Source organism: Pseudorca crassidens, chromosome X (assembly GCF_039906515.1).
Source record: "Pseudorca crassidens isolate mPseCra1 chromosome X, mPseCra1.hap1, whole genome shotgun sequence".
In the NCBI taxonomy this organism is placed as follows: domain Eukaryota; kingdom Metazoa; phylum Chordata; class Mammalia; order Artiodactyla; family Delphinidae; genus Pseudorca; species Pseudorca crassidens.
The window spans coordinates 21,116,115-21,141,003 of NC_090317.1; the positions used below are offsets into that span (position 1 = coordinate 21,116,115).

The 24,889-nt window shown below is 45.0% G+C and overlaps 2 protein-coding genes across 4 annotated transcripts in view; one reads left to right on the plus strand and one right to left on the minus strand.

Annotated features, from left to right (window-relative positions):
• Positions 1-423: 423 nt before the first annotated feature.
• RAB33A (RAB33A, member RAS oncogene family) lies at positions 424-11,030 on the minus strand. 2 transcript variants are annotated; one of them, XM_067723381.1, is made up of 2 exons: positions 10,308-11,030; positions 424-1,011 (listed from the first exon to the last, which is right to left on the minus strand). In XM_067723381.1, exons 1-2 carry the CDS (start codon positions 10,575-10,577, stop codon positions 556-558), a joined length of 726 nt encoding a protein of 241 aa, XP_067579482.1. In that variant the 5' UTR covers positions 10,578-11,030; the 3' UTR covers positions 424-555. The 2 variants fall into 2 exon arrangements, with proteins under 2 accessions (XP_067579482.1, XP_067579483.1); XM_067723382.1 differs by having other exon boundaries at positions 10,320-11,010.
• A 4,952-nt stretch (positions 11,031-15,982) lies between these two features.
• The window catches only part of AIFM1 (apoptosis inducing factor mitochondria associated 1), a 28,027-nt gene continuing 19,120 nt past the window's right edge, over positions 15,983-24,889 (plus strand). Inside the window, exons 1-2 of one of the 2 annotated variants that reach the window (XM_067723379.1) lie at positions 15,983-16,283; positions 24,652-24,782. In XM_067723379.1, the coding sequence (XP_067579480.1) occupies positions 16,178-16,283; positions 24,652-24,782 (237 nt within the window). In that variant the 5' untranslated portion in view covers positions 15,983-16,177. Of the gene's footprint in view, positions 16,284-23,326; positions 23,470-24,651; positions 24,783-24,889 lie in introns of both variants that reach the window. The other variant, XM_067723378.1, reaches the window with a different exon arrangement.

Below are 24,889 nucleotides of genomic sequence, written 5' to 3' on the forward strand. Positions count from 1 at the left end.
GGTGAAAAATGGGGAAGCAGGAGCTAACAGCATTGGAAGGAACTGGGCCTGTTGGGCAACCTATATTTTTATGTTTAAATTTTGGGAAATAAGAAGAGAGCAGCCTACTCTCGACATCCAAGGACCCTAGGAAATAATGATGAGTCAATGTCTCCTTTCAAAACTTCTCTATCCCTCTGCCTGCACTGGCTCTCTAGAACCACATATCTGTCCTGTATTCCACCCCCTCCAGGTGTTTCTGCCCACTGATGACATCATGTGAGAGAATGAATTAGTCCTGAAGAAGTGACTCAAAGGATGAGCATTTCAGGCAGCGTAGAAGGCTGGTAGGGAGTGTGCCTCTCTAGCAGGGCGAGCTGCCTCTTCTACTCATCACAATCAGAAATGTCTTCTTGGAGGAAAGCAAGACATGAAGGCATATGATAATCTATACAAATTTTATTTTAATATCAATTTGTATGGAAACAAGCAGGTGTCAGTGTTACACAGGCACGGAAAAAAGGGAAAGAAAAAAACCTCCAGTGATAATTGCTCTTGTATTTACACCATTTGGTTTCAACAGGGACAGGAAGTTTTACTGTTAGCTTCCTGTGGGAACTCCAGTTTCTGCACCTTCCCCTGCTGCCTCTCAGCATCACGATAGAGCAGGGATTTCTGAGCCTTCAATCGGCAAGCCAGGCACATGAAAATTGACTCCACGTTCTGGCTCTCTTTGGGGTCCTTGGCCGATGTCTCAAATAAGAGCATGTTATGGGCATCGGCAAATTTCAGGGCTAAGTTGGAGGGCACCTGGATCTGTTCCCTCAAGTCACACTTGTTGCCCACAAGCACTTTCGGGACTAGTGGAGGCACGGCATGCCCATTGCATTCTTGGATCCACATTTTGAGGTTGGTGAAGGATGTCATCTTGGTGACGTCATAGACAAAGACCACGGCATGCACATTGCGGTAGTAATGCTCGACCATGCTTTTTCGGAAGCGTTCCTGACCGGCGGTGTCCCACACCTGAACCTGGAAGATACAAAGACCCGTATTTGGAGTCAGAAAGCGAAACATGAACAGATAGGAGAAAACATGGTTCTGTGACATTATAAAAATGAGGTGACAAGCCCTGACACAGGAAGTGGTTCTTTGACAAATTGGCAGAATGGACTTATCAACATATAGAGGGAAGTTTCTTTCAGGGTTTATTAAGTCTTTCTTAAGGTTTTTAGTTGAAAAACTGGAATGTAAATTGGTCAACTTTCCTGGAGGGCAATGTGGCAATATTGTCAAAAACCTTAAAAATGTACAAAACTCTTAGAGCCTAGAATCCCACTTCCAGAAATCTATACAAAAGAAATAGCAGATAACGTAAATAAGTACTTGGGATATAATATACAGCATGATGACCATAGTTACCACTGCTGTATAATATATATGAAAGTTGTTAAGAGAATAAATCGTAAGAATTCTCATCACAAGGAAAAACTTTTTCTTTTTTTTGCTTTTTCTTTTTATTGTATCTGTATGATATGATGCGTGCTCACTAAACTTACTGTGGTAATTATTTCACAATATAGGTAACTCAAACCATTATGCTGCACACCTTAACCTTATACAGTGATGTGCGTCAATTATATCTCAATAAAACGGGGGGGGAGCAAAAAAAGAAAAGAAAGAGATATGTGGTCAAAATTCTGCACAAAGATCTTAATCACTTAAAAAAAAAAAAAACAGGACTTCCCTGGTGGCGCAGTGGTTGAGAGTCCACCTGCCGGTGCAGGGGACACGGGTTCGTGCCCCGGTCCGGGAAGATCCCACATGCCGTGGAGCAGCTGGGCCCGTGAGCCATGGCCGCTGAGCCTGCGCATCCGGAGCCTGTGTTCCGCAACGGGAGAGGCCACAACAATGAGAGCCCCGGATACCGCAAAAAAAAAACAGGAAACAACCTCCTAGGAGAGGAGCAGCTAAAATGTATGTATTGGGTTGGCAAAAAATTTCGTTTGGGGTTTTCCATACGATGTTATGAAAAACCTGAATGAACTTTTTGGCCAACCCAATATATATCTATACAATGGGCTATTATGCAGCCATTAAAATAACCTCTTCATAGAATAAATGGTGTAGAAAATGCTCATAAAATATAAGTAAGTGAAAAAAGTAGGAAACAAAATTTTTCATATGCTATGGTCCCAATTTTTTTTAAAAAAATTAAACATAGACAAATGCATAGGAAAGACTGGAAGTGTATATGCGAGGACATTAATGGTTATTTATGAACAGTGGAACTTAGGTGATATTTACTTTCTTCTTTTTTTTTTTTTGTATTTTCCAAATTTTCTACTTCATGCATACATCACTTTTTTTTTTGTTTTGTTTGGTTTTTTTTTTTTCATGACTTTTTAAAGCAAACAAAGTTAGTGTTAAAATCTCACCATGGGGCTTCCCTGGTGGCGCAGTGATTGAGAGTCCGCCTGCCGATGCAGGGGACATGGGTTCGTGCCCCGGTCCGGGAGGATCCCACATGCCGCGGAGCGGCTGGGCCCGTGAGCCATGGCCGCTGAGCCTGCGCGTCCGGAGCCTGTGCTCCGCAACGGGAGAGGCCACAGCAGTGAGAGGCCCGCGTACCAAAAAAAAAAAAAAAAAAAAAAAAAATCTCACCATGTGGCTCAATTGATTTTAAGTTCACTTCTTTGTTATGTAAAAGGTAATTTAGCTCACTGGATTTTTCTTCTGCATCTCAGCTTTTGGGATAATGAATAACATATGTAAAGATACAACTCCCAGGGGATACTCTGGAGTCTAAACACATTCAGCCCAATCTATTTCCTGTTATACATCCAAAGTCTTGGACAAGAGAAATCATGCTGAGAACGACGGCCCCAAGGCCTTATACAATTCTCAGTTATGAAAGAAAATGCGATTATGGTCACTAATTGACTACTATGGTTCTTAAAGCGAAGTATAGCCTTTATTTGGAGTTAGCAGTCAGTAAGTATAATCTAGTAAATATAATTGAATCTCTTTGCCGAATGAAGATCTTACAGGGCCCCAGAGTCATCATTGTGAACATCAGTTTTCATTGTCCAGGCTTCCCTTCATCTCCTCAATGGAGATGGCCGCCATGTTCCTTTGGCACGACATTCGAATTCATCTCCTTCTCCTATTTAGATTTCCATGTCTCTTGGTCAGACTCTCCTCTCCTCACTCCCGGATTACAGCAAAGTCTTTTGGACTCTAGATGTCTCCACTCCAGTGCCTCTTGCATACTGCTTTCAAACTAGCCTTCCTAAATCCCTGCTTGTATCAGCACGTTATTCTCCGCTTCAGCCAATTCCGATAGCCCTCTACTGCATGTGGCATCAAAATGGAAACATTTGTCTGCCATAATCGGACCCCACCCAACCTGGTTTCCAACTACTCAGCTGCACCTGCTTCATTCTCTCCTCTGTCCCTTTGGTCCTGCTAGTCCAGCTTCCCCTGCAGAAGTGGTTGCCCCCTCATTGCTCTATCCAAATCTCACCCATTCTTCCAGGCTCGGCTCACACTGCACCTTCTTCCTAAAACCTTCTCCAACTTTTCTTCAATTCTCTTTCCTTAGGCATTCCTATCGCACTTTGAGTCTGCACCACACCATTTAGAATATATTTATTTGTTCTCTAGTCGTTTCATCAGTGTTCTTGGCATCCCTCCAGCTAGACTGTAAGCAGTCTTTTTCTGCATCAGATCACTCGTCATCATGCTTGTCATCAATATCGTCGTTGTGATCAAAAAGCAGTATTGGCCTGAGCCAGCAAAACTACTGTCTGGCATCCTAGGTATCTGCCAAGGTGATTTCGGAGACAACATTCGACTTTGGTTACCCAGAAAAACATAAGTCCTCAAAGGCTGATTTGCTTCGGCAAGCAGAGACAGAAGAGATTTTCATTTCTTCCACCTCTCTGGTGCTCTGAGCAGGAAGAAAGAGGAGAGCAGGCCAGGAAAGGAATGGAGGTCAGTGGGAAGAGGGCAGGTATACTGCGAGAATATCATTACCACTTGGCTCCCACCCCCACCCTCCGGTAGTCTAGTCGTAACTCTTGCCTCTGAGTAAGGCTGAATGCCTACCAGCCCTCAGGCATGCGGCAGATGCTTTAACACCATGAGCTCAGGGCTCTAAAAATACCTGCCACTAGCAGGAACGTGGGTGGGAGTGTATGAGGTGTTTGGGGCTGAGTAGTTTGGCTGTTTGGCTTTTCTATGGCTTCAGAATTGTGCACGCCACCCCAGCTGCCAGAACTGCAGGGAGGGCCCTCTCTGCTGGAGACCTCCTTTGCCTTTCCAGTGCCTGGGGAGCCTTGGAGCTTTTATTCAGAGGCTTGGAATTTCAACTACTGCTCTCATTCCAGTTCTTTAGAAACCCCACCCCAAGTTCTTTGCACCCCTGTCTGTGGTGAGAGGGGAGCCAGGAAGCAGGCTGCTCACAGCAGAGAATCAGAAGAGCCAATGCTGTGGCCTCAAGAGCCATCAAAAAGGGACAGCACGGCAGTCAGGCTCGCTGGAACATGACTGACTTCATTTTGTTTCTGGGTTTAGTGTCCCTGTCCTTCTCAGCATCCTCATAAGCCCCTGGCCTCTGTCGGACAATGAAAGCATCTCCTCTCCCTTTGGCAGCTGGCACTCCCTCACCCAGTCCTCCCTTCCTGTGGGCACTGCACCTGACGCCTGCCCCTTAGCCACACACATGCCCCCAGGATCCTCTTTTCTCTCCAAGGGCCAGTGGGGTATAGTGGAGTCAAACCAACTAGGGTGCAAATCTCAACCCAATCATGTCCCACTAGTTAGGTGTCCTCAGTCAAGTTACTTTATCTTCAGTGTCCTCCTCTGGAAACTAAGGATAAACACAGCAATCTGGTAGGGATGCTGTGAGGATTAGCATTCCTTGTAAGTACAGGACACAGTGCCTAATACACTCCCCCTTCGCCCCTGGCCTGAGACTGCCACCATCAGGTCTGGCCAGACAGCTAATTGGGCTGGCGCTGTTGGAAACGCAGCAGTAGATGTGGAATTGGGAAAGCCGGGTTCTAGCCCCTCAGCTTTCTAGCTGAGTCAATGACCAGCCAAATGAAATAACATGCGAGGAAGAGCTTTTGCACAATATAAAGTGCTCTGCAAATATTAGCTGTTGCCATTGTCTCAGAGGGCCCATGAGCCGTGTCCTGGTAGCACTGCTCCTTGGATCCGTTGGTTCTCGTCCTGGAAAGCGCAGAAAGCTTGGCTTCTTTTCTTGGCTGCGCCACACAGCATATGGGATCCTACTGCCCCGACCAGGGATTGAACCTGTGTCCCCTGCATTGGAAGCGCGGAGTCTCAACCACTGGCCCGCCAGGGAAGTCCAAGCTTGGCTTCTTGAGGATGAGATCGAGCCAAGGCAAACGCAGTCAGTGGGGAGGGGGAAGAGAGAGGAAGGCCAGCAACAAGCCATGGGTGGCTGGGGGCAGGCCCAAAGTGACAGGGACTCTGGAGAGTCAAGGGGCACAGGGTGGGGAGCTGCCAAAGATAAATCTAGCCTTGTAAACCATTTTCCTGGGGCTACCGCTGCCTGAGCAAGCTTCAGCAAGTTCCTCACCCCTGCACGTGCTCTTAGCTGACATGGGTATTTCTTATCCCTAGGGAACATATCTGGCGTCTTTCTACAGATGAGGCATGAATGTCCTTTTGTTGGAGGCTGGTAGAGGGGGGGTAGAAGTGGAAAGAGAGAGAAAATACATCTGTAACCTTTGGAGGATGCCTGAGTGGATGACGGGAAAAGTTTAAGATAAATCTTTCTTCAGCTAGCTGGCTGCCCCATCTGCGTCTAAGATACACCACGTTCACACACCAGGCTGACACAGAGAATGGCAAAGAATGACAACAAAGAGAAACTCACCCACAGCAAGAGAGGCAGCAAGGGAGACAGAGAAACGACAAAACTGCTGGATAATTAACCATTCAGCTAACTGGCAGAAGATGGAAGCTCAGAAGCCCTAAGGAAGACATGACGTCATTCTGACTGCGGGCAGCTTCCGAGGGAACGCTTAGCTCAGCCACTCGGTAATGTAGCACACGAAGGTGTTTTTCCAAGTGATCAGTGGAGGAAGAGAAATCCACGATCCTGAACAGCACCTGCCCACAGCCTCGGCCGTCCTGCAGCGAGCGTGCCTGTTCTGGAGTGCTGGGGCAGAGGGTTGCCCAGGCTATAGGAGGAACCCAACTGGATAGCAGGGGGTGCTTGCATGAAAATTTACAAGGAATGGCTCAAAAATTAGAACTAAGCCTCCCCTCTACTACCTGCCCACCCACAAACACACGCCCCAGTCGGCATTTTCCAATGCTTTTAGACTGAGACAGGTGCAATATGATTTAGCTAAACCTGTAAGGTGACAGACACTTAATGGTCATTAAGGGAAGCTCCACCCTGCCTTTGGGGATTGGGGGAGGCCTCCATCCTTCCTAGGCTGATGTCAGGGAGGACTGTCAGCTTTCCCATATGATGTCTCACCGTGTCCCTGTCACAGGTAACTTTGTGGGTTGGATGGACGATGGGGCTGGCCCAGAGTGGGGATTTACATGCTCTTCTAAGCCAGGCAGCATGGTGCGTGGAAAGAGCAGCAAAAAGGGAATTAGGAGACCTGAGTTGTAGGCCGGGCCCTGGGTGATCTTAAGCAAACACGTTCCCTCTCTGAGCCTCAGTTTCCTCTCTGTAAGACAAGGAAGTCAGATTAGAGATGCCCTAAGGTCTCTTCCATCTCTGAACATCCTCTGATTCTCATACCCAAGGTGAGACAGTCAAGGTGCAAAAAGTAAAACCCAGGTACTCGGCTCGACGTCTGGGGTGCAGCCAAAGGTGACATCTTGAAGGCTCCTGGGTTCTGGGGCTGAAACCCTGGACCCCTGGCCTAGAAGAGACCATAAGGCTGGTTGCCCGGCATGCCACCTCCCCCTGAACACAATGCCCCCCAGCCAGATACTGCCCCGCTAGAGGAGAGAGCAGTAGGAAAGAGCATGAGCTCGGAATCTAGGTTGAAATCCTGGCCCTGTCACGGGGAAGGCAGGATAGTGAGATGGCAAAGTGCTTGGGCTCAAGAGTCAAAGACTGAAGCTCAGATCCACGTGCCTTGGGGCAAATTATTTAATCTCTCTAACTTTGGTCTCCTTATCTCTAAAACAAGAATGGTAATAATAGTCCTAATTTCATAGGGTTGCTGAGAAGACCAAATAAGATAGTGCATGGGAAGCGCCTAGCCTGTGCTCTTTGTTTCTTCAATAAATAGAACTTGTTGTTGTTATTATGATTATTGTAGGCTTTTCTTGATGTTCTTGTGAACCAGGAAATACTGGATTATAAATCTTGTGAAGGCATGGGGGACACATTGATTGGAGACACCAAATGGGGCTTCAAGGCCCTAGGGATGGCCCTGGTAATTAAGACAGTAGCCCCAAATACGCTAAATTAGTCGTCCCCCTGCAGGGGTTGACAGTATGTGCTACCCTGGGACACAGGGGGGCAGCCCCGGAGAGGCCACACCCTACTCTTGAACTGAGAGAAGAGCTTGCTGAGACCTCTCTGCCACTCTCCTGTGAGCACTGGCATTTTAGAGCCTGACAGCCTTCTCTTGCTGGCTGTGGTCTAGGGCCACCTCAGTCTGGGGACTTTTCTCTCTTCCCCAAAGGCAGTCACCTCCTAGTGTGATTTTGGTACCTGTTCCTTGAGAAACTTCAGGCCAGCCGGAGTATGGGGCAAAATCATCTCCTATGGAGCTCATTTGCTAGCTGCCATTCTCTGCCATCTCCCCAAGGACATGCTGGTCTCGCCTGCTGGCTTGGGCCCTGAGCTTGCAGCAGCTTTGCCAGAGGCAGGGTCCCCATCCCGCTGCTCCCACACCCCACCCTGAGCTCCTTCAGAATCTGCACTCAGAGGGCTCCTCCACGAGCAGTGTCACAAGGTTTTGCCCTCTTGAAAATATCATCTTCCCAAAAAAGCCTGTGTTAAGCACTTATCTGCACGTGGTGCTGTGCTGGGCTCTGTTTCTAGTGAGTCACATTGTCACAGGCTCTGCCCTCTGGGAAAAAGTCCGGAATCTTTGGCAGAGACTGTAAAATCCAGTTTGATCAAGTACTGGGTGTTAGAAGGGGAGGAATCTTTGCAAAATTTCCCCAAGGCCATTGGGTAGTGACCCTCTTCCACTCGTTTTCACCTCCCACTTTCTGGCTTCCTCCTCTCCTCTCCCCCTGTTCTCCTTCCCTAGACTCCCAAACGCTTCCTTTTCCTCCATCTAAATTTCAAGGGGACTTATTTCCCCCTCTCTTAAATCCAGAGGACTCGTTGGCTCAATGTGACACGATTTTAAACAAGCGATAGCATTAAATTCAAAAGGTTTTGAGGGTTTAAGAGCACATCCATAAGTACATTTCTAGTTGGGATTTTAAAAGGCATGTTTTAGAAATGCCAGAGTCTTACAATGTTACATTAAAGAAGTCCTAGCCAAGCAGATATTGACATAAGAGCCCTAGGAAAGGATGGAGACAGAGACCTACTTTGACTTTTAAAAGCAAATGTAGCAATTCCCTCCAAAATGCGAGGGGCAAAAAAGATCATTATTTCCAAACAGTGCCCTGTCTTCCTGATCCTGGGTCTCAGTTGTTTTCAAGAGCCTCCCTTACCAATACTGAGCTGCCCATCTTCCTGACATCTAGTGCCTTGGCCTGGTCTCTGAAGCCATTTTAAAACACATTCATTTTAATAATGAAGGAGTCAGGAACCTTGTACAGTTTAGAGCATTTCATCATTCTCCTCAGTTACTCAGTCCTTCTCTCCACATCACTCAGAAGAGAGGCCCTGTGGTCACTGGGGCTGTTTACCCAGCAGGAGGGAGGGTTGCCTTCACCCGACAGTGTCCGACCATAGGCTCAAGAAAAGGCCAGCTGTGGGACTTCCCTGGTGGCACAGTGGTTAAGAGTTCGCCTGCCAATGCAGGGTACATGAGTTCGAGCCCTGGTCTGGGAGGATCCCACGTGCTGCAGAGCAACTAAGCCAAATGCGCCACAACTGCTGAGCCTGTGCTCTAGAGGCCGCGAGCCACAACTACTGAGCCCACGTGCCACAACTACTGAAGCCCACGCACCTAGAGCTGGTGCTCCACAACAAGAGAGGCCACCACAACGAGAAGCCTGTGCACTGAAGGAAGAGTAGCTCCCGCTCGCCACAACTAGAGAAATCCCGCACGCAGCAACGAAGCCTCAACTCAGCCAAAAATTAATTAATTAAAAGACAAAAAGAATTAAGAAAAGGCCAGCTGTGGGTCTAAAGAAGTTGGTCTTTAGTGCCCAGTGCCTTCTGAGGTGGCTTTCCTGCCCATAACCCTGCCCCCTCTGCTCCTCTGACACATGAAGCTGCCCTTGCCATGTCCTCCCTCCCTCCATCCTCGGCACATTGAAATATTACTGTCCTATCGAGTTTCTACCTTTTCTGAACCAAAAGTGAGCACAAATGGTCAGACAAGAATATCTGTACTTAGCCTACTTGACAAACTAAAGAGAGGGGGGCACCAAGACACTTCCCTTAGCCCTCAGATAAGTTGCTCTGCATTTTTACAAAGGCCTGCTGAAGACAATACCCACAGAATGAGTAATGGGCATTAGGTACCCAGACAAATAAAGAAGATATCATTTAAGGGGTACTTTCCAAAAGAACTAGTTTAATCTATTATGAAGTGTTGGCAGGTAACCCTGTCTCAATTTCTTTAAAAGGGCTCATGGCTTTGTGCCAGAAGCACCCCACACCACTCCTATTCCAAATCAGCCTTAAACTTAATTATAACTTGTAATTTAAAATAAAGCAGCTTTCATTTTCTATGGGGTTCCATCTCCCCCCACCCCAGCAAGGCCTGGGGGCTTAGCCAAAGCAGGTTTTTGCAACCTACTGGCACCCACGAGGTAGAAGGGACCTCAAGATGTGTAAAGCGCTTTGGGATCCATCCCACAGACCAGGACGGAGATCCCTCATACCGCCCTCTGCCCACAGGTGCCGCTGCTCCCGGCTCAGGGTCAAGGATAGGATCAAACAGGCTTTTCCTAGTGGGAGCTGTCAGGCAGGGGCAAAGGGCATGAATGCAGCCACTCCCGCCTGCCCTCAGAAAACGGGTGAGGTGGGTACTGGGCCACTGAGAGAGGCGAAGGGGATAAGGACGTGCCGAGGGTCTTGGGCTCAGCAAGCGGCGACACAGCCACGCGCTGGACATTTACAACCACTAGAGCAACGCCTCTGGCAAGGCCCCCTCCCAGATCCCTCCCTTCCCGGACCTGACCGTCTGGATCACCTTGATCTTCTCGCCCTCGATTTCCACGGTCTTCTCCCTGAAGTCCACGCCGATGGTGGCTTCAGTCTTGTCCGGGAAGGTCCCCCCGCAGAAGCGGAAGGTCAGGCAGGTCTTGCCCACATTGGAGTCCCCAATCACGATGATTTTGAAGATGCGAATCTGCACGTACTGGTCCAGCGACGAGTCCAGCTCCAGGGACGCCAGGCCAGCGGCCGAGGCGGGCTGCAAGTTCCCATGGCCCAGGATGGGCTGCGCCATCTCCCCCGGACCGGACCCGGGCCCCAACCCCCCTCGAGGGCTACACACAAAGAAAACGGCCACGTTAGTGCGCTCGAGGCGAGCGAGCTTTGTGCGTGTGTATATGTGTGTGTGTGTGTGTGCGTGTCTGTATCCGCGCGTGTGTGCGTGCGCCAGCAACGTGTGCGCGCGCGCGCGTGAAGGGGGTGCCTCTCACCCCAGGCCCCCCCTCCTCCAGCGCACCCTCCTAGCAGCTCTGAGACAGCGACACAAAAGCCAGGGAGGGGAGGAGAGATGGAGGAGAGTGGGCAAGCGTTCTCCTTGCGCCTGTGCGCTGGGACGGGACGCTCGGGCGTGCGATCCTACCGCGCTCCCCAGGCCGCTGCGGCCGCCACCGCACCTTTGCCTAGACCCTCCCCTGCCTGGACTCCAGGGACACACCGGAGGGAGGAAGCCTAGGGAGGAAAGGGTGGGTGGGGAGAGCCGCACACACCACCCCAGGATGGTCTTCCTTTCTCCTTGCCCCCATTTATTTTATAGGTTTATAGGTTTCGGGCTCCCCACCCCCACTTTCTCGGAGCGCACGAGGTCAGCGGGCACAGCTGGGGAGGACAAAGAGAACTGCACCCTCAGGCATCTCTGGAGCACCTCGGCCTCGGAGCGACACTACTCGGCGGGGGTGGGGGGTGGGGCGGAGATACCTCCTTCACCAAGCGGCCGGCAGCTGCGCCGCGCCTCCGCAGCCCCCTCCCAAGCCTTAGGATAAAGCGATGCTCTGTCTTATTGAGAAAGCAGGTGCGCTCGCGCGCCCCAAGGAGCCGGGGAGGGCGCTGCCAAGACACGCTGTGGGTTATGGGGGACCGCGCAGCTGCGAGAGGTAGGCAGGGGCACGGGTGTCCGTGTGTAGGGGGAGTTAGTGTTTCTGTCACAGACTTGTCAGATGTAGGGGGGCGCGTGCCAGGCGCCAACCTTCCCTTATCACACCACGAGCACCCATCCTCTGAATGTTCAGGAGAGTGGCTCCCATTGGCTGCTGCAGTCGGTTGTGTTTGTCTAGCCAATGGGGAAGGCCCGCCACGGGAGAGGGCCGAACATGGGGTAGAAGAAGGGGGAAGCTGGTGGTGGCAGCTTCAGCAAAAGGGGACTTTGTTTCCGGGGCTAACCATTACAGGTCCAGGTGGAGGGATCGTGGGACATAGCATAAACCTCACAGTGTGTTGCATTCCTGAGCCCTCCATATAATCATAAATCCTTCCAGAATGGTGGAGTTTCAAAAGGAATTATAAACCCCTAGGAGCGTTCACCCCTCTGCAACTGAATGTAGAACAAAGTGGTTGGGTCTAATTTGCCAGAAGCCTAGGTTATGCTTGGAAGATGATAAATGAACAGAACTTTCTTACAGTGTTGGGGGCAGCTTCCCAAGGCTTAATAAGCATCACACATCTTGGTCAAGACCAGTATTCCCTCTGCCGAAAGTGATTTGCAGGTTCAGAATCTGTTTGAAATCAACTCTGCTGAGGTACAATTTACATATAATAAAATGTGCCCGTTTATGTTTGCTTTTAAGACTTTATCCCTCCTCCCACATATTTCATAAGTTAAGGTAATATTGACACATACCAATAGCACCGACGTATGCGTTATTTGCTAACGCCATCAAGGTCAGGGATTCCAGCAGCACACGTGAGTTACCATCTTATTTGTGTGTGAGGCTGAGCTGCAGAAGAGACAAGTATGACGAAATCCATTCCCACTATGAGGAAAACAATTCAGTGCATCGGTGATAGATCTGTAAGCAAATCGGAATGTGACTGCTCAGCCAAGTCCAAGTTACTCAAAATGGCTGGGAAAATGGGGTCTTCTAGTTAGGAAGCTTTTTAAGCTGAGTTAGCAGATATATATATACAGCTAACTCTTTTAGCATATATGTGGGTCACCCATTTCTAAAACCCTAGATTATACGATTCAGTATTAAAACTCGAGAAGGATTTAATCTTAGTTGGCTAATCGAAGGTCATCATTATGAATACCAATTATCATTGTCCAGTGTGAATAGTAATCCTCATTGTACAGTATTTTGTTTCTGATTGGTTGATGTCTAGATAATAGTTTGCCAAATCATTCTCCTCTGAATTGGAAGCTAATGCTCCTGGTGATCATTATCTAGAGAAGAGTAGCTATTTTTTAAAAAAGGTAACTATTAATTAGGCATATCCAGTAGGTAAGAGTGAAAAGAAGGGCTTCCCTGGTGGTGCAGTGGTTAAGAATCCGCCTGCCAATGCAGGGGACACAGGTTCGAGCCCTAGGCCGGGAAGATCCCACATGCCGCAGAGCAACTAAGCCTGTGCGCCACAACTACCGAGCCTGTGCTCTAGAGCCCGCAAGCCACAACTACTGAGCCCGCGCGGTACAACTACTGAAGCCCGCGCGCCTAGAGCCCGTGCTCCACAACAAGAGAAGCCACCGCAATGAGAAGCCCACGCACAGCAATGAAGAATAGCCCCTGCTCGCTGCAACTAGAGAAAGCCCGTGTGCAGCAACGAAGACCCAATACAGCCAAAAAAAAAAAAAAAAGAGTGAAAAGAAGCTTTGCTAATTCATAGCCATAATTAATGCTAACTTTCTGGGAGATATAAAAAGATATTACATCCACATAAGATTATTTAGACATATGCTCCCAGCAAAAACTTGTCACTGAGTCTGAGAGTTCACATTATATTTGTAAGGTAGAAACACTGATTTCTGGAAATGTGGTATATCAAAATGGGCCCCATGCCCTAATAAAATACTCTGTGGAGTGAGATTTGGGGGAAATTTCACTTATATTTTTGGAGTTATTCAATATGTGTAAGTTGCTTTTGCCACCCAAAATGATAAAATATAATTTTTTATTAAGAGGACAAGAAAACTTCATTGTACCTATTGCAAAAATAAATGTGCTGTACAATGTCTTTTTTGTATGTTAATTGTGCATCATTAAATGACTGTCTTTCAAATACACCCAGTTGTTTTCATAGGTGTCTGATCATCATGATTTTGATAGTGTTTTCCAAAGCTTCTTTCACCAACAGATATGATTAACTTTGTATTTAATCAATCCATGTTTATTATTGGCTTTTAGAAATAGCAATAAATTTCAATGTCTTCAAGACCTTTAAAATATGAAATATGTAGAAATCATTTTTTACCTTATTGTGGAATTGATATTTTCAATATTTATCCCCCCAAAGAGTCCTAGCTTAAAAGGCAACTACTGGGACCTCCCTGGTGGCGCAGTGGTTAAGAATCCACCTGCCAATGCAAGGGACACAGGTTTGAGCCCTGGTCCAGGAAGATCCCACATGCCGCAAAGCAACTAAGCCCGTGTGCCACAACTACTGAGCCTGCGCTCTACAGCCTGCAAGCCACAATTACTGAGCCCACGTGCCACAACTACTGAAGCCCGCACACCTAGAGCCCATGCTCTGCAACAAGAGAGGCCACCACAATGAGAAGCCCGCACACTGCAACAAAGAGTAGCCCCTGCTAGCCGCAACCAGAGAAAGCCCACGCGCAACAATGAAGACCCAATGCAGCCAAAAATAAAAATAAATAAAAAAATGTTTTTTTTAAAAAAGGCAACTACTACCTGCACTTCTGAACACTAACCTATTCTTTTTTTTTTTTTTTGCGGTACGCGGGCCTCTCACTGCCGTGGCCTCTCCCGTTGCGGAGCACAGGCTCCAGACGCGCAGGCTCAGCGGCCATGGCTCACGGGCCCAGCCGCTCCATGGCATGTGGGATCTTCCCGGACCAGGGCACGAACCCGTGTCCCCTGCATCGGCAGGCGGACTCTCAACCACTGCGCCACCAGGGAAGCCCTAACCTATTCTTAATGAGTAAGGGAACCCTGGATCATGTTCACCCAATAAATACTGCTTCCTGGGTTAAACTTCCTAAAACAACTTTGTAATTTCATTCTTTATCCCTATTCCACTAAAGATAATATCTTCATCGCCTACAATATTAGGGCCAAACCCTTTTGCTTGCTCAAATCTGGCCCCACCATATTCACCCGTCCTTACTTACTTCCTAGTATGTACTCTCTACCATTGTCCCCTGAAAACGTGCTGGGTTTTGTTTTATACCTACAAGCAGCATGGTGCTTCCTCTAAGATACTTTACAAATATTAGGTCATTTAACCTTCATAACAACCCTATGAGATTGGTAAAAGAGGAAAGTGAGGCACAAGTTAAGTGACTTGCCCAAGTGGCAGAGCCAGGATTCAACCTGGGGCAGACCAGATGCAAAGTCAATGGTGCTTAACCACTGAAAATATTACCTTTGGTCCCAAAGTATTCACCATCTGAAATATCATTCCTTCTCCTCCACTATTTGAATTTTACTACTCATCCTTCAAGACACAGCTCAAGTAACACTTCTTACATGAAGTCCTTCCTTAGCTATTCCATCCCATATTTTCTCTTGCTCTTGCATTACATCAGATATTATTTATTATTTAAATGACCAGTAATATGTCATCTCCCCAACTAGACAGTAACCACTTCCTATACTTTTCATATCCCCCAGAGCTCCTTTAATAGCACAGTCCAAGTGGCAAGTGCTCAATAAATACCTGTTAAATGAACATGTAACTCAAAACTTTGAAATAGGCATATGTTATGTTTTGCATACAGCCAATAATTTATTTCCAATTTAGCTTACATTTGGTAGAGTCAAAACACCTAGTTACACTCAGCCCCTCACCGTACTCCTCCCACAACTCTTAAAATCCTGCTTAGGAATACTCTCACAGAAAGTCTGTGAAGCACGAACTCTTTTTGCCAGCATCCTGCTCTCAAGCACGGAAGCCATAATAGCAGGAGACTGTCCGCAGCCCTCGTACAGCATCTAGGACACAGAACTGCACAATATAAAAGCGATTTGGGAAAGAGAGCGCGGAATGACTACTAGTCCTGCAAACAGGGGCTGGGTGGGAAAGCGCCAGCAATTTGTAAAGACGGAAGTCCACTCCGAATCTGGGAAGCCAGATGCTCCGGCTGGACCTACGGAAATACTGGAAGTGGACTACAGCCAGAGAACCCGGAAAGCTTAGTACCTAGTAAATAGTGTCCTAAAACAGAAGAACAAACTGCGGTGCTGGGGCCACGCTTTGTGAGGTGTTGTTACAGGTTCCCGCCATCGACAGAGCGGCAGCACCGGCCACAACCGCCAGGCAAAGCGGCCCCACCGGTCCCTCCTTGGACAGCTTTTGAGCTCGCTTAGCGGAACGCGTTACCATCAACCCGCAGAAACTTGCAAGCAACTCAGCCTGCGGTCTTTCCAAGTGTTCGGACAGCTAGGCGCACGCGCACAGCTTCTCCCCGTGCGGACCAATCGCAATGCGGCGCTGAGCGTTACGCCTGCGCAGTAGGCCTCCAGTCGCGCTTCCCCTTCCCCTGCTCTAGAAGGCCGGCCTAGCTGTCCAATGCCCACCCGGAGCTGGGAGGAGGAGCCTACGTAGAGTGCGTGTGAAGGGAGCCGGGGGAACTGGCCAAGGCCCACGGTGTTTGACCTGTCGGTCCGTCCGTGCTTAAGAAGAAAGGAAAGGAGGAGGAGGTCCAGAGTAGCGGTTGCGGAAATGTACCGGTGTGGAGGCCTGGCGGCGGGTGCTTTGAAGCATAAGCTGGCGCCCTTGGTGCGGACAGTGTGCGTCCGAGGCCCGAGGCAGAGGAACCGGCTCCCAGGTGACTGACCCATCCCGGGCAAACCCCACCTTGAAGACCAAGTACCTGGGTTCTACAGGCTCCCTATGCCTCTCAGGCCTTCCCCACCCCACCCCACCCCCGCCCCTGGGGAAAAACTATAAACACACTCAACAGTCGCGTGAATTCCGAATTGGCGGGATTCAAACCGTAAGTTTCGCAAGCCGTGCCGGCCTGACCTTCAAGGGATTTGAGCCCAGTAGTCGGCTTGAGGCCTTTTTCTGGGAGGGTTTGCTGTTCAGGGATAACAGAACAGCTGGCTGTCTCGTATTGTCCAATGCCACCTCCCGGCCACCCCCAGTCAGCCTTTTTAGAGCAATGAGGTGAAGTAGACTTTGTCATTTATCGATTGAGAGACTTTAAGCAGGACACTTAAGCCCTACGCCTCAGTTCCTTCTGTAAATGAGCATATTACCTGCCTACCTTCCAAACCCCAGATCGGATTCATAGATTTGAGTGCCCTGTGAAACAGAAACAGTGCAATCAGTGCAAGTAAGGAGTCAGTCCGCCGTGCGCCAGCCACCGGGAAGAGTTGGCCCAGAATTAGTCTGAGATGCCTGGTCAGTGTAATTCTTGGTAGTCTCAACGCTTCGAAGAAACAGTTTGCAGAAAGCATTGTATTTGCCCTCCATGAAGTTGTTTCAGCAAATTTTAGAGCTAGAAGGGATTTCGTAGTAAAGTTCAACCCACTAATTTTATAGATAATAAACCGAGGCACAGAGAGGTGAAATTGCTTGCTCAAGGTCACATACCTAAGTAACAGGCAGAGCAAAGGTTAGTTTGCCAGTCTCTAGGTCCCTAATCCTCTTGCCCCAACTCCACACTGCTTCCTAAAGTTTGACCTCAAAAGGTTAAGGATGAATCCGGTTCCCCTTTAGCCCATTGGGCATCAGATTCCTTGAATTTATCTAAGCATGTCTTGAGCCTGCTGATTTCCAACCTGCACAATTTCAGGGGGGTAAAGAGTTATCCACCTGTAGGAGGTGCTGTTTTGTTGTTCTTTTTTTTTTTTTTTTTTATCAATCATCTTTGAATGGCCACCCGAGGATATTCACATTTGCTATGTCAGTGTGGAACTGCCTTGAGGCCTTTTCAATTTGGAACTGCCTTCTGGGTGCTTTAAAAAAAAAAGTGGAAAATATTTCCCTTAGATTGTGAGAGTCTTCGGAAATGTGCATTTGAAAAGTTTTTCCAGTTGCTATGCCTCAAGAAAATGTTTCCTGATGGGTGTACCTGAGGTATGTTCTAAGACATGTTGCTTTGGGAACTTAAAGACCAGATTAGATTTTAAAAACTAACATACTGTCTATGATGTCATCTGTATGGGTTTTGTGCATTGAAATGAGAATGCTCTATGTAAGTTGGACAGAAATTTAGGTAAGCTGAAGATTTTCATCGACACTGGGCTTTCAAACTTTGTGTACTTATTTTGCTTAAAACTCACAACTTTTGCCAGCATTCTGAAGTCTGACCAAAAGTTCTCATCAATTAAGTATGGATTTGCAAAGGTAAATTGATTTATGAGACATTTGAGGTGGTTGGTGATATTAGAACTACTGAAAAATACTCACTGAAAACGTTCTTTTCCATTGCATGACTTTATTTTAAGGCAGTCTGCTGTAGAATATATTCTGACTTCTTGACATATTCATCATTTCTTTGTATACACTTACTCTTTGTCCTTTGGCCAAGCACCAGAGTATAACATCATTACCTTTAGCAGTGGGTGGGGGTGGTTACAATTTCAAAAAGAAATGCTTCTGTCATTTAAGGCATCAACCTTGTTTTCTGGCTTGATTACTGATTGCTTTTAATCTGGTTTCTTTTGCACATAGCAGCATTTACCATATGTTTTTGCATAGATCAGGAAGAGGCATTGTTTGTTGATATGCCATTTCCCCTCCTTTTATCCCTTCCTCCCCACTAGTTCTTTGCCAGGATTATAGCAAACTTTAAACCTCCCTTGAAACATCTCATCCACATCTGTCACCATTGTCAGGTTCGTTTCCATTATATGTTGCCTTTTACCTTAAAACCATAATTGCTACTATTTGTTTATTTACTTTATTTGGATGCTCTGCCTCTTTCCAGAAATGATTAAAGGTAGTTAATAGTCATCACTTTATATCTGCATTCAGCACTGAGCAGATTGGTTAGGTAGTAGATATTTTCTGTTCTGTAGTATTTTATTTGGTTATCAAACATTGTGCCACCGATGTGATCAGACTGATCACTGACCCCTGAGGTGAGGGTCAAATGTTTGAACATTTTTCTCTGTTCAGAATCCTTCTCACCTCTTTAAAAAGGAAACTGGACATCTTGAGGGCAAGGATCCAGGCTTCCTGGGCACTGCCACATGACACTTGCTTTGAAGCCTAGAAGATGAGCCTTTACCTACTCCTTCTGCTGAGGCAAAACTTTCCCAAAGAAAATTTTAGCAAGTCAGCATTTTCTGCAACCAATTAATATGTTGTATTCTCTAGACATATTTTAAGGGAGTTGTTACATATTGTAAGTTTTATGTTTCCAAAACTTTCCTGGTCATATAAATTGAATGGAGGGCCAACCCTGAAAGTACTGAATGAGAATCTGTAGGAGAGAGCCTTGGGAATTTATATTTATATTTAACAAGCCCCTTGATGTAATTCATATGATCAGGCAAGTTTGGAAACTACTGTTCTGATGAATAATGACTCTTTCCCTTCCATTCTTCTGACCTAAGGATTAAAAACCAAACTGAGCAGCCTTGAGTCTCTTGTGATTTGTGTCAAGTTCATTTTCTGATATTCAGAAGAGTAGCAGCCATTCTCCCCTCCTAAGCTCTACACTATCTGAGACAGGAGTTATGTCATATTTATTTTTGTGTCCTCAGCATTTTGTACAGTCTCTGGTACGTGGTGAATTCTCAGTGACTAAACCCTAGTAATGTGAAGGACGTAACTTTGCAGAATAGAGTTAGATTTTTTTTTTCTGTCATCTAAATCATTTTTCTTCTGGTGCCTTCAGAGTGTTTCACACAAGAGGCATCTAACTACAATGGACAGATCATCTAGGCTTGTCCTATCCTGTGTTTTATCCATGTCAGAAAAATGTTTGACATTCAGAAAACAAGATTCAAGAGCATATAGACCTCTTAACCACTTGAGATTCCTAGGTGCCTCAATTGTGTGAATGTATTTCTGGAAAAGGCCTTCTGGGAGTATGGAAAAACAGGAGATTATGAAATCTAAAGAAATGAATTTGCTAATTTAGGTACTATTCTAATGCTAGCCTGTGGTATTTGAAGTTACTAATTTATTATTAAGCAGCCTGTACAATGGGATATGGCCAAAACTTCTTTGCAAAGAATTCTTCAAAGTGTTCAGTCCTTATCAGTAGAACTGGGGAGAATTTCTATTTCCTTATTTTATTCATTAATTCAAGAAATATTTGTTGAGCAAACACCTACAGGAATTGAATCTTTGCACGATATAATGAATATAGACAATGATGTTGTATTATATTATCAGACTTGCTAAGAGACTAGATCTTAATTATTCCAACCACTAAAAAGAAATGATAATTATATGACACAGTAGAGGTTCTAATTATCGCTAAAATGGCAATCATATTATTACATATAAATGATCAAATTTTTAAAAAAAAAGAATTGAATCCTAAGTGTGAGGAAGGAACCTCTGCCTCTGTACATGTGGTCTGACTGCAGAAAATCTAAAACAAGTAGATTGGGGCAATGAAAAGTCAAGGAGTAAGGTGGCTTTCCCACATTAATAAGACAAGTGAAAAGGCATGTTTCAGTCATAATGTAAAATCTCCTAAAACTTTGAGGCTATGGGGGGAAAGGTGTGGGAATAATTTTATAGGTAAAAGAAAATTGGAGGGAAAATATGAACATCCATACAATATTATCACCTTTTACAAAATTAAAGTCACTAGGTATGTAAAAAGTTGGTTTGTTAATGACAGTATTGTATTATATTTCTTTTCAAGCAGTAGTTTAAATGTAAACGCATTTACTTTGTAAAAAATCAATTTACTTTTTTTAAACATCTTTATTGGAGTATAATTGCTTTACAATGGTGTGTTAGTTTCTGCCGTATAACAAAGTGAATCAGCTATATGTATACATATATCCCCGTATCCCCTCCCTCTTGCATCTCCCTCCCTCCCACCCTCCCTACCCCACCCCTCTAGGTGGACACAAAGCACCTGAGCTGATCTCCCTGTGCTTTGCGGCTGCTTCCCACTAGCTCTCTAGTTTACATTTGGTAGTGTATATATGTCCATGCCACTCTCTCATTTCGTCCCAGCTTCCCCTTCCCCTTCCCCGTGTCCTCAAGTCCATTCTCTACGTCTGCATCTTTATTCCTGTCCTGCCCCTAGGTTATTTAGAACCTTTTTTTTAGAGAAATGCAAGTCAAAACTACAATGAGGTATGACGGTCAGAATGGCCATCATCCAAAAAAAAAAAATCTGCAAACAGTCAATGCTGGAGAGGGTGTGGAGAAAAGGGAACCCTCTTGCACTGTTGGTGGGAATGTGAATTGATACAGCCACTATGGAGAACAGTAGGGAGGTTCCTTAAAAAACTACAAATAGAACTACCATATGACCCAGCAATCCCACTACTGGGCATATACCCTGAGAAAACCAATTTACTTTTAAATGTCTTTTTTTTGTGTGCAAATTGAGACAAGAACTGCTGAACTTACCCAAATCTACACCTTTAGTTTTATGTTTGTGAAAAGCAAGCAAAATCAGAATATTATATTAAATTATTATATTAAAGCAAAGTTATTATTTCTGTATTTAGGATCTTCTAGAGGGATAAACAGAATTTTAAAAGCATTTATTTTCAGTAAAGAAAAACTTGGAGTGAAGGTAAAGGACAAAACTAAATTCTTTGTGCTAAGTCATGTGGAACTTTTTCTACCCAGTTTCATTTTCTAAGCTCTGAGAGTTGTCAGTTTCTATTTCTGATGCTTCATCGTTTTTATGGACTTCGGAAAATCAAAAGCTTGCCCAGATCAAGATAAGCTTCTCCACTCTTGCACATGTTTTTATTTTAGTGATTTGTTGTTATTTCCAAATATAAGCCGTTTTATTTCATGTGGTGATGAAGGATTCTAAAACAGGTAAGAAATAAAAACAGTAGAGAAAAATACATTTCCAGTTCTAAGAATATAGGTCCATAGTCTCTTATCTATAATCTAGAAATCAAAATAGGACTAAAAATCAAGTTTTTGTAATTCATTTGTCAGTAAAACCTGACCTGAACTGGAGAGAAGCTACTTAGAGTCTTTTGTTTATTCCACTCAGTGTGCTTGGTCATAGAAGCATTAATGTGTGTGACTGGGTTGCTGCCCCTTACTGTGTTGGGTGTTACTATATGGTGTATGCATTATATACTTCAAACCTAACAATTCCAAGTTCTGGAATGCACATGTTCCCAAGGATTTCAGGTAAGAGACTGCAGCCCTGTTTTGGACGTGTTTTTACCCCTCTGAGCCCTGTAATTGTGAAAGCAAGGGGGAAAGCTCCCTATTTCACATCTCTGCAAGTACATAGGGAATAGCTACCGGCGCCGTTCTGTTTCTCTTTTAAAGCTTGATCAGACCAGAACATATCTACTTGCCTCTAGACCAGTGATTCTCAAAGTGTAGACTGGCAGCATCAGCATCACCTGGGAACTTGTTAGAAATGCACATTCTTGAGCCCTATCCCAGATCCTCCAACTCAGAAACTCTGGGTGGTAGGTCTGGCCATCCATGTTTTAATAAACCCTCCAGGGGATTCTGATGCACACTCAAGTTTTAGAACCATTGTTCTAGATCAGGATTGGCAAACTACAGCCCACAGGCCAAACCCACATGCTTTTGTATGCCCCTTGAGCTAAAATTGGTTTTTACATTTTTCAGATGGCTGAAAAAAACTGTTAATAGACTATTCTTTGAAAATTATTTAAAATTCATATTTCAGTGTCCATTAACAAAGTTTTATTGGGACACAGTCACGCCCATTCATTTATATGTTATGGCTTTTGTGCAACATCAGCAGAATTGAGTAGTTGCAGCAGACACCATGTGGCCCGCAAACCTGAGAATATTTTCTATCTGGTTCTTTACAGAAAAAGTTTTGCAAACCCCTGTTCTAGGTTAATAGTCAACACGAGGAATATCACAAGCAGAGAAGGTGCTGAGACCTTCTTCCTTCATCTGAAAATGCCAGCATCCTCCTGGAGAAAGAAGTCTATGAAACTCTTACATTTCCATTTGTGAGCGTTGTTATGATCCTCAGATTCTTACATAGCTGTACCGAGTTTTTACATCAACATAATCTTTGTATTATTTTGGAGGACTGAGAGCCAAGTATTGATAGTTGGTAGATATTTTAAATTTTGTCATTGTAAAAAATATTTCATAGTCCAAAATTCTTCAGTTCTTTGGGGGAGATAAATTCACCTAAATTTTTTTTTCTGGTTTTCTTCTAAGCTTTACCATTTCTGTCTTCCAGGACACATTACCTTTCACACAAGACTGAACTGTATTCTGGTTAGATTGTGTTGCAGGAGTTTATTATTTTGTGCAAGGTTTGAGCCAGCCATTTAGACTACTCCTTAAGTAGTTGTTAGTGTGTCCCAGGTAGCCTGTAGTTAACTTGTTATATCTATCTATTCAGTCATCTCTCCATGTTTCATTTACGGTGAAGATGTGAAGAGAGAGGTATTTGATGAACTGCCCGTGTGTTTTTCATTACCTTTTCTGGAAGCTATAAATTCCTCCCTGGACAGCATTAACTTGTACTGTTAAAACTCCAACAACTTAAGAGTGTGCATTCTGATATCTGTTGTATTTGTGTGTACAGTTTTGAAGATTTTTTTCCCTTGGTCATTTGACAGTGAATATCACACAGCCCAATGGGCAGTTAAGTCTTTACTTGTACAGTGCATTGATGTTTAGTCATAAACATGTATTAACTATTTTATTTTTGTATGTGTGTGTGTCTTAATAAATTGTGTTCCTTAGGCAACTTGTTCCAGCGATGGCATGTTCCTCTAGAACTCCAGATGACAAGACAAATGACTAGCTCTGGTGCATCAGGGGGCAAAATCGATAATTCTGTATTAGTCCTTATTGTGGGCTTATCAACAATAGGAGCTGGTGCATATGTAAGTAGAAAAGCAGCTTGTGTAAAGAAGCTGCCAGACAGCTCCCATTAATAGACTCAGTACTACTCTGCTTTAAGACTTTTACAACTAATTCTCCTTTCTCCTTTTGGAAAAATTTCCAAAAAGCCTTCTTTAAAGTGCCTACTGTCTAATATCCTATGAGAGCCAATTTGGGAATGACTGAAATTTAATCTCACATTGATTATCTTTGCTTTTTTCACTTGTCTTTTTACTCTTTACTTGGAAGCCTCTGCGTTTTCTTAGATTTGACTAATCCATAAAATTGTACCTTTTCTCTTGGATGTGACACACTAACCTGTGAATATGGTCAAAATTCATTGCAGCTCCTTAGCACAATATTTGATTTTGACCCATTTGTCAAATATTTTGTTTTTCCTTAGTTTGGGATAATAAACATTTAAAAACAACGACCTTCAATCTGGCATTCCTGAAAGGAAAACTACCCCTGAATCTCACCCGAATACTAAATTATAGAAGTAGGCCTAGTATCTCCAGTTTTAGGATGGAGTTTGTGTGAGGTGAGAAATATGGTTTTAACTGCTATGTAATAGTACCACAATAATATTTCCTTAAATGAACTCTGATCAGCTTAGCTGGTCACAGAGGAATTATTCTGTGGGCATTTTTCTTTAACTTGGCAGGGTTTACTGTGACTAAGCAGATCAGTCTAAAGTTGGATCATGTAAGGCTGAGTGAACCAACTTAGATAACACCTAGTAACACCCTTGATTGAAGGAAGCTGTTTGTTTTACTTATTGAGAGCAAATGGTTGGATGACATTACAGTTTTAGTTCTTTCTACCCTGGTAAGACGGTGAACTTATCTTTGTTACTTGATCTAGGTTAAAAAAAGGGGGGACATGAAAATTATTTGAAGCTACTTAGATTATCATTCCCTGACCTAACTCCCAAGTGCACAAGAAAAGTAGACAGCTCTTGCCAGTTGTGGGTCAAATCAGAGTAAGAAATAGGTGAGCTGTGTCTAATAACAGACTTTGAGGAAATATACATTCTCCTCCATTCCTGGAGCAGCATTTTTTTCTTTTTTAGCACAGGGTAACCAAAAATGCTTCCCTACCTTTGTGTTGAATGTTTCTTCATTAATACTTAGTGCTTTTTCTATTTCCTTTTGTTTCTTTCTTGGCCTTATCTTTACCTACAGTTGTGCAGTGTCATCACCTAGGATCCCCTTCTAGATCACTAGCGTCTACAGGTGCTTCTGGGAAAGATGGCAGCAGCCTAGTATACTTCTTAATTGTAGGAGCAACAGTCACTGGGGCAGGAGTTTATTATGTAAGATACTTACAGTAAAATATATTTTGGGGTAGGGTGGGTGAGACCATGGCACTAATGAAAACTTGATCCGTTAGAATACGATGAAATATTCACAGCATGTGCTT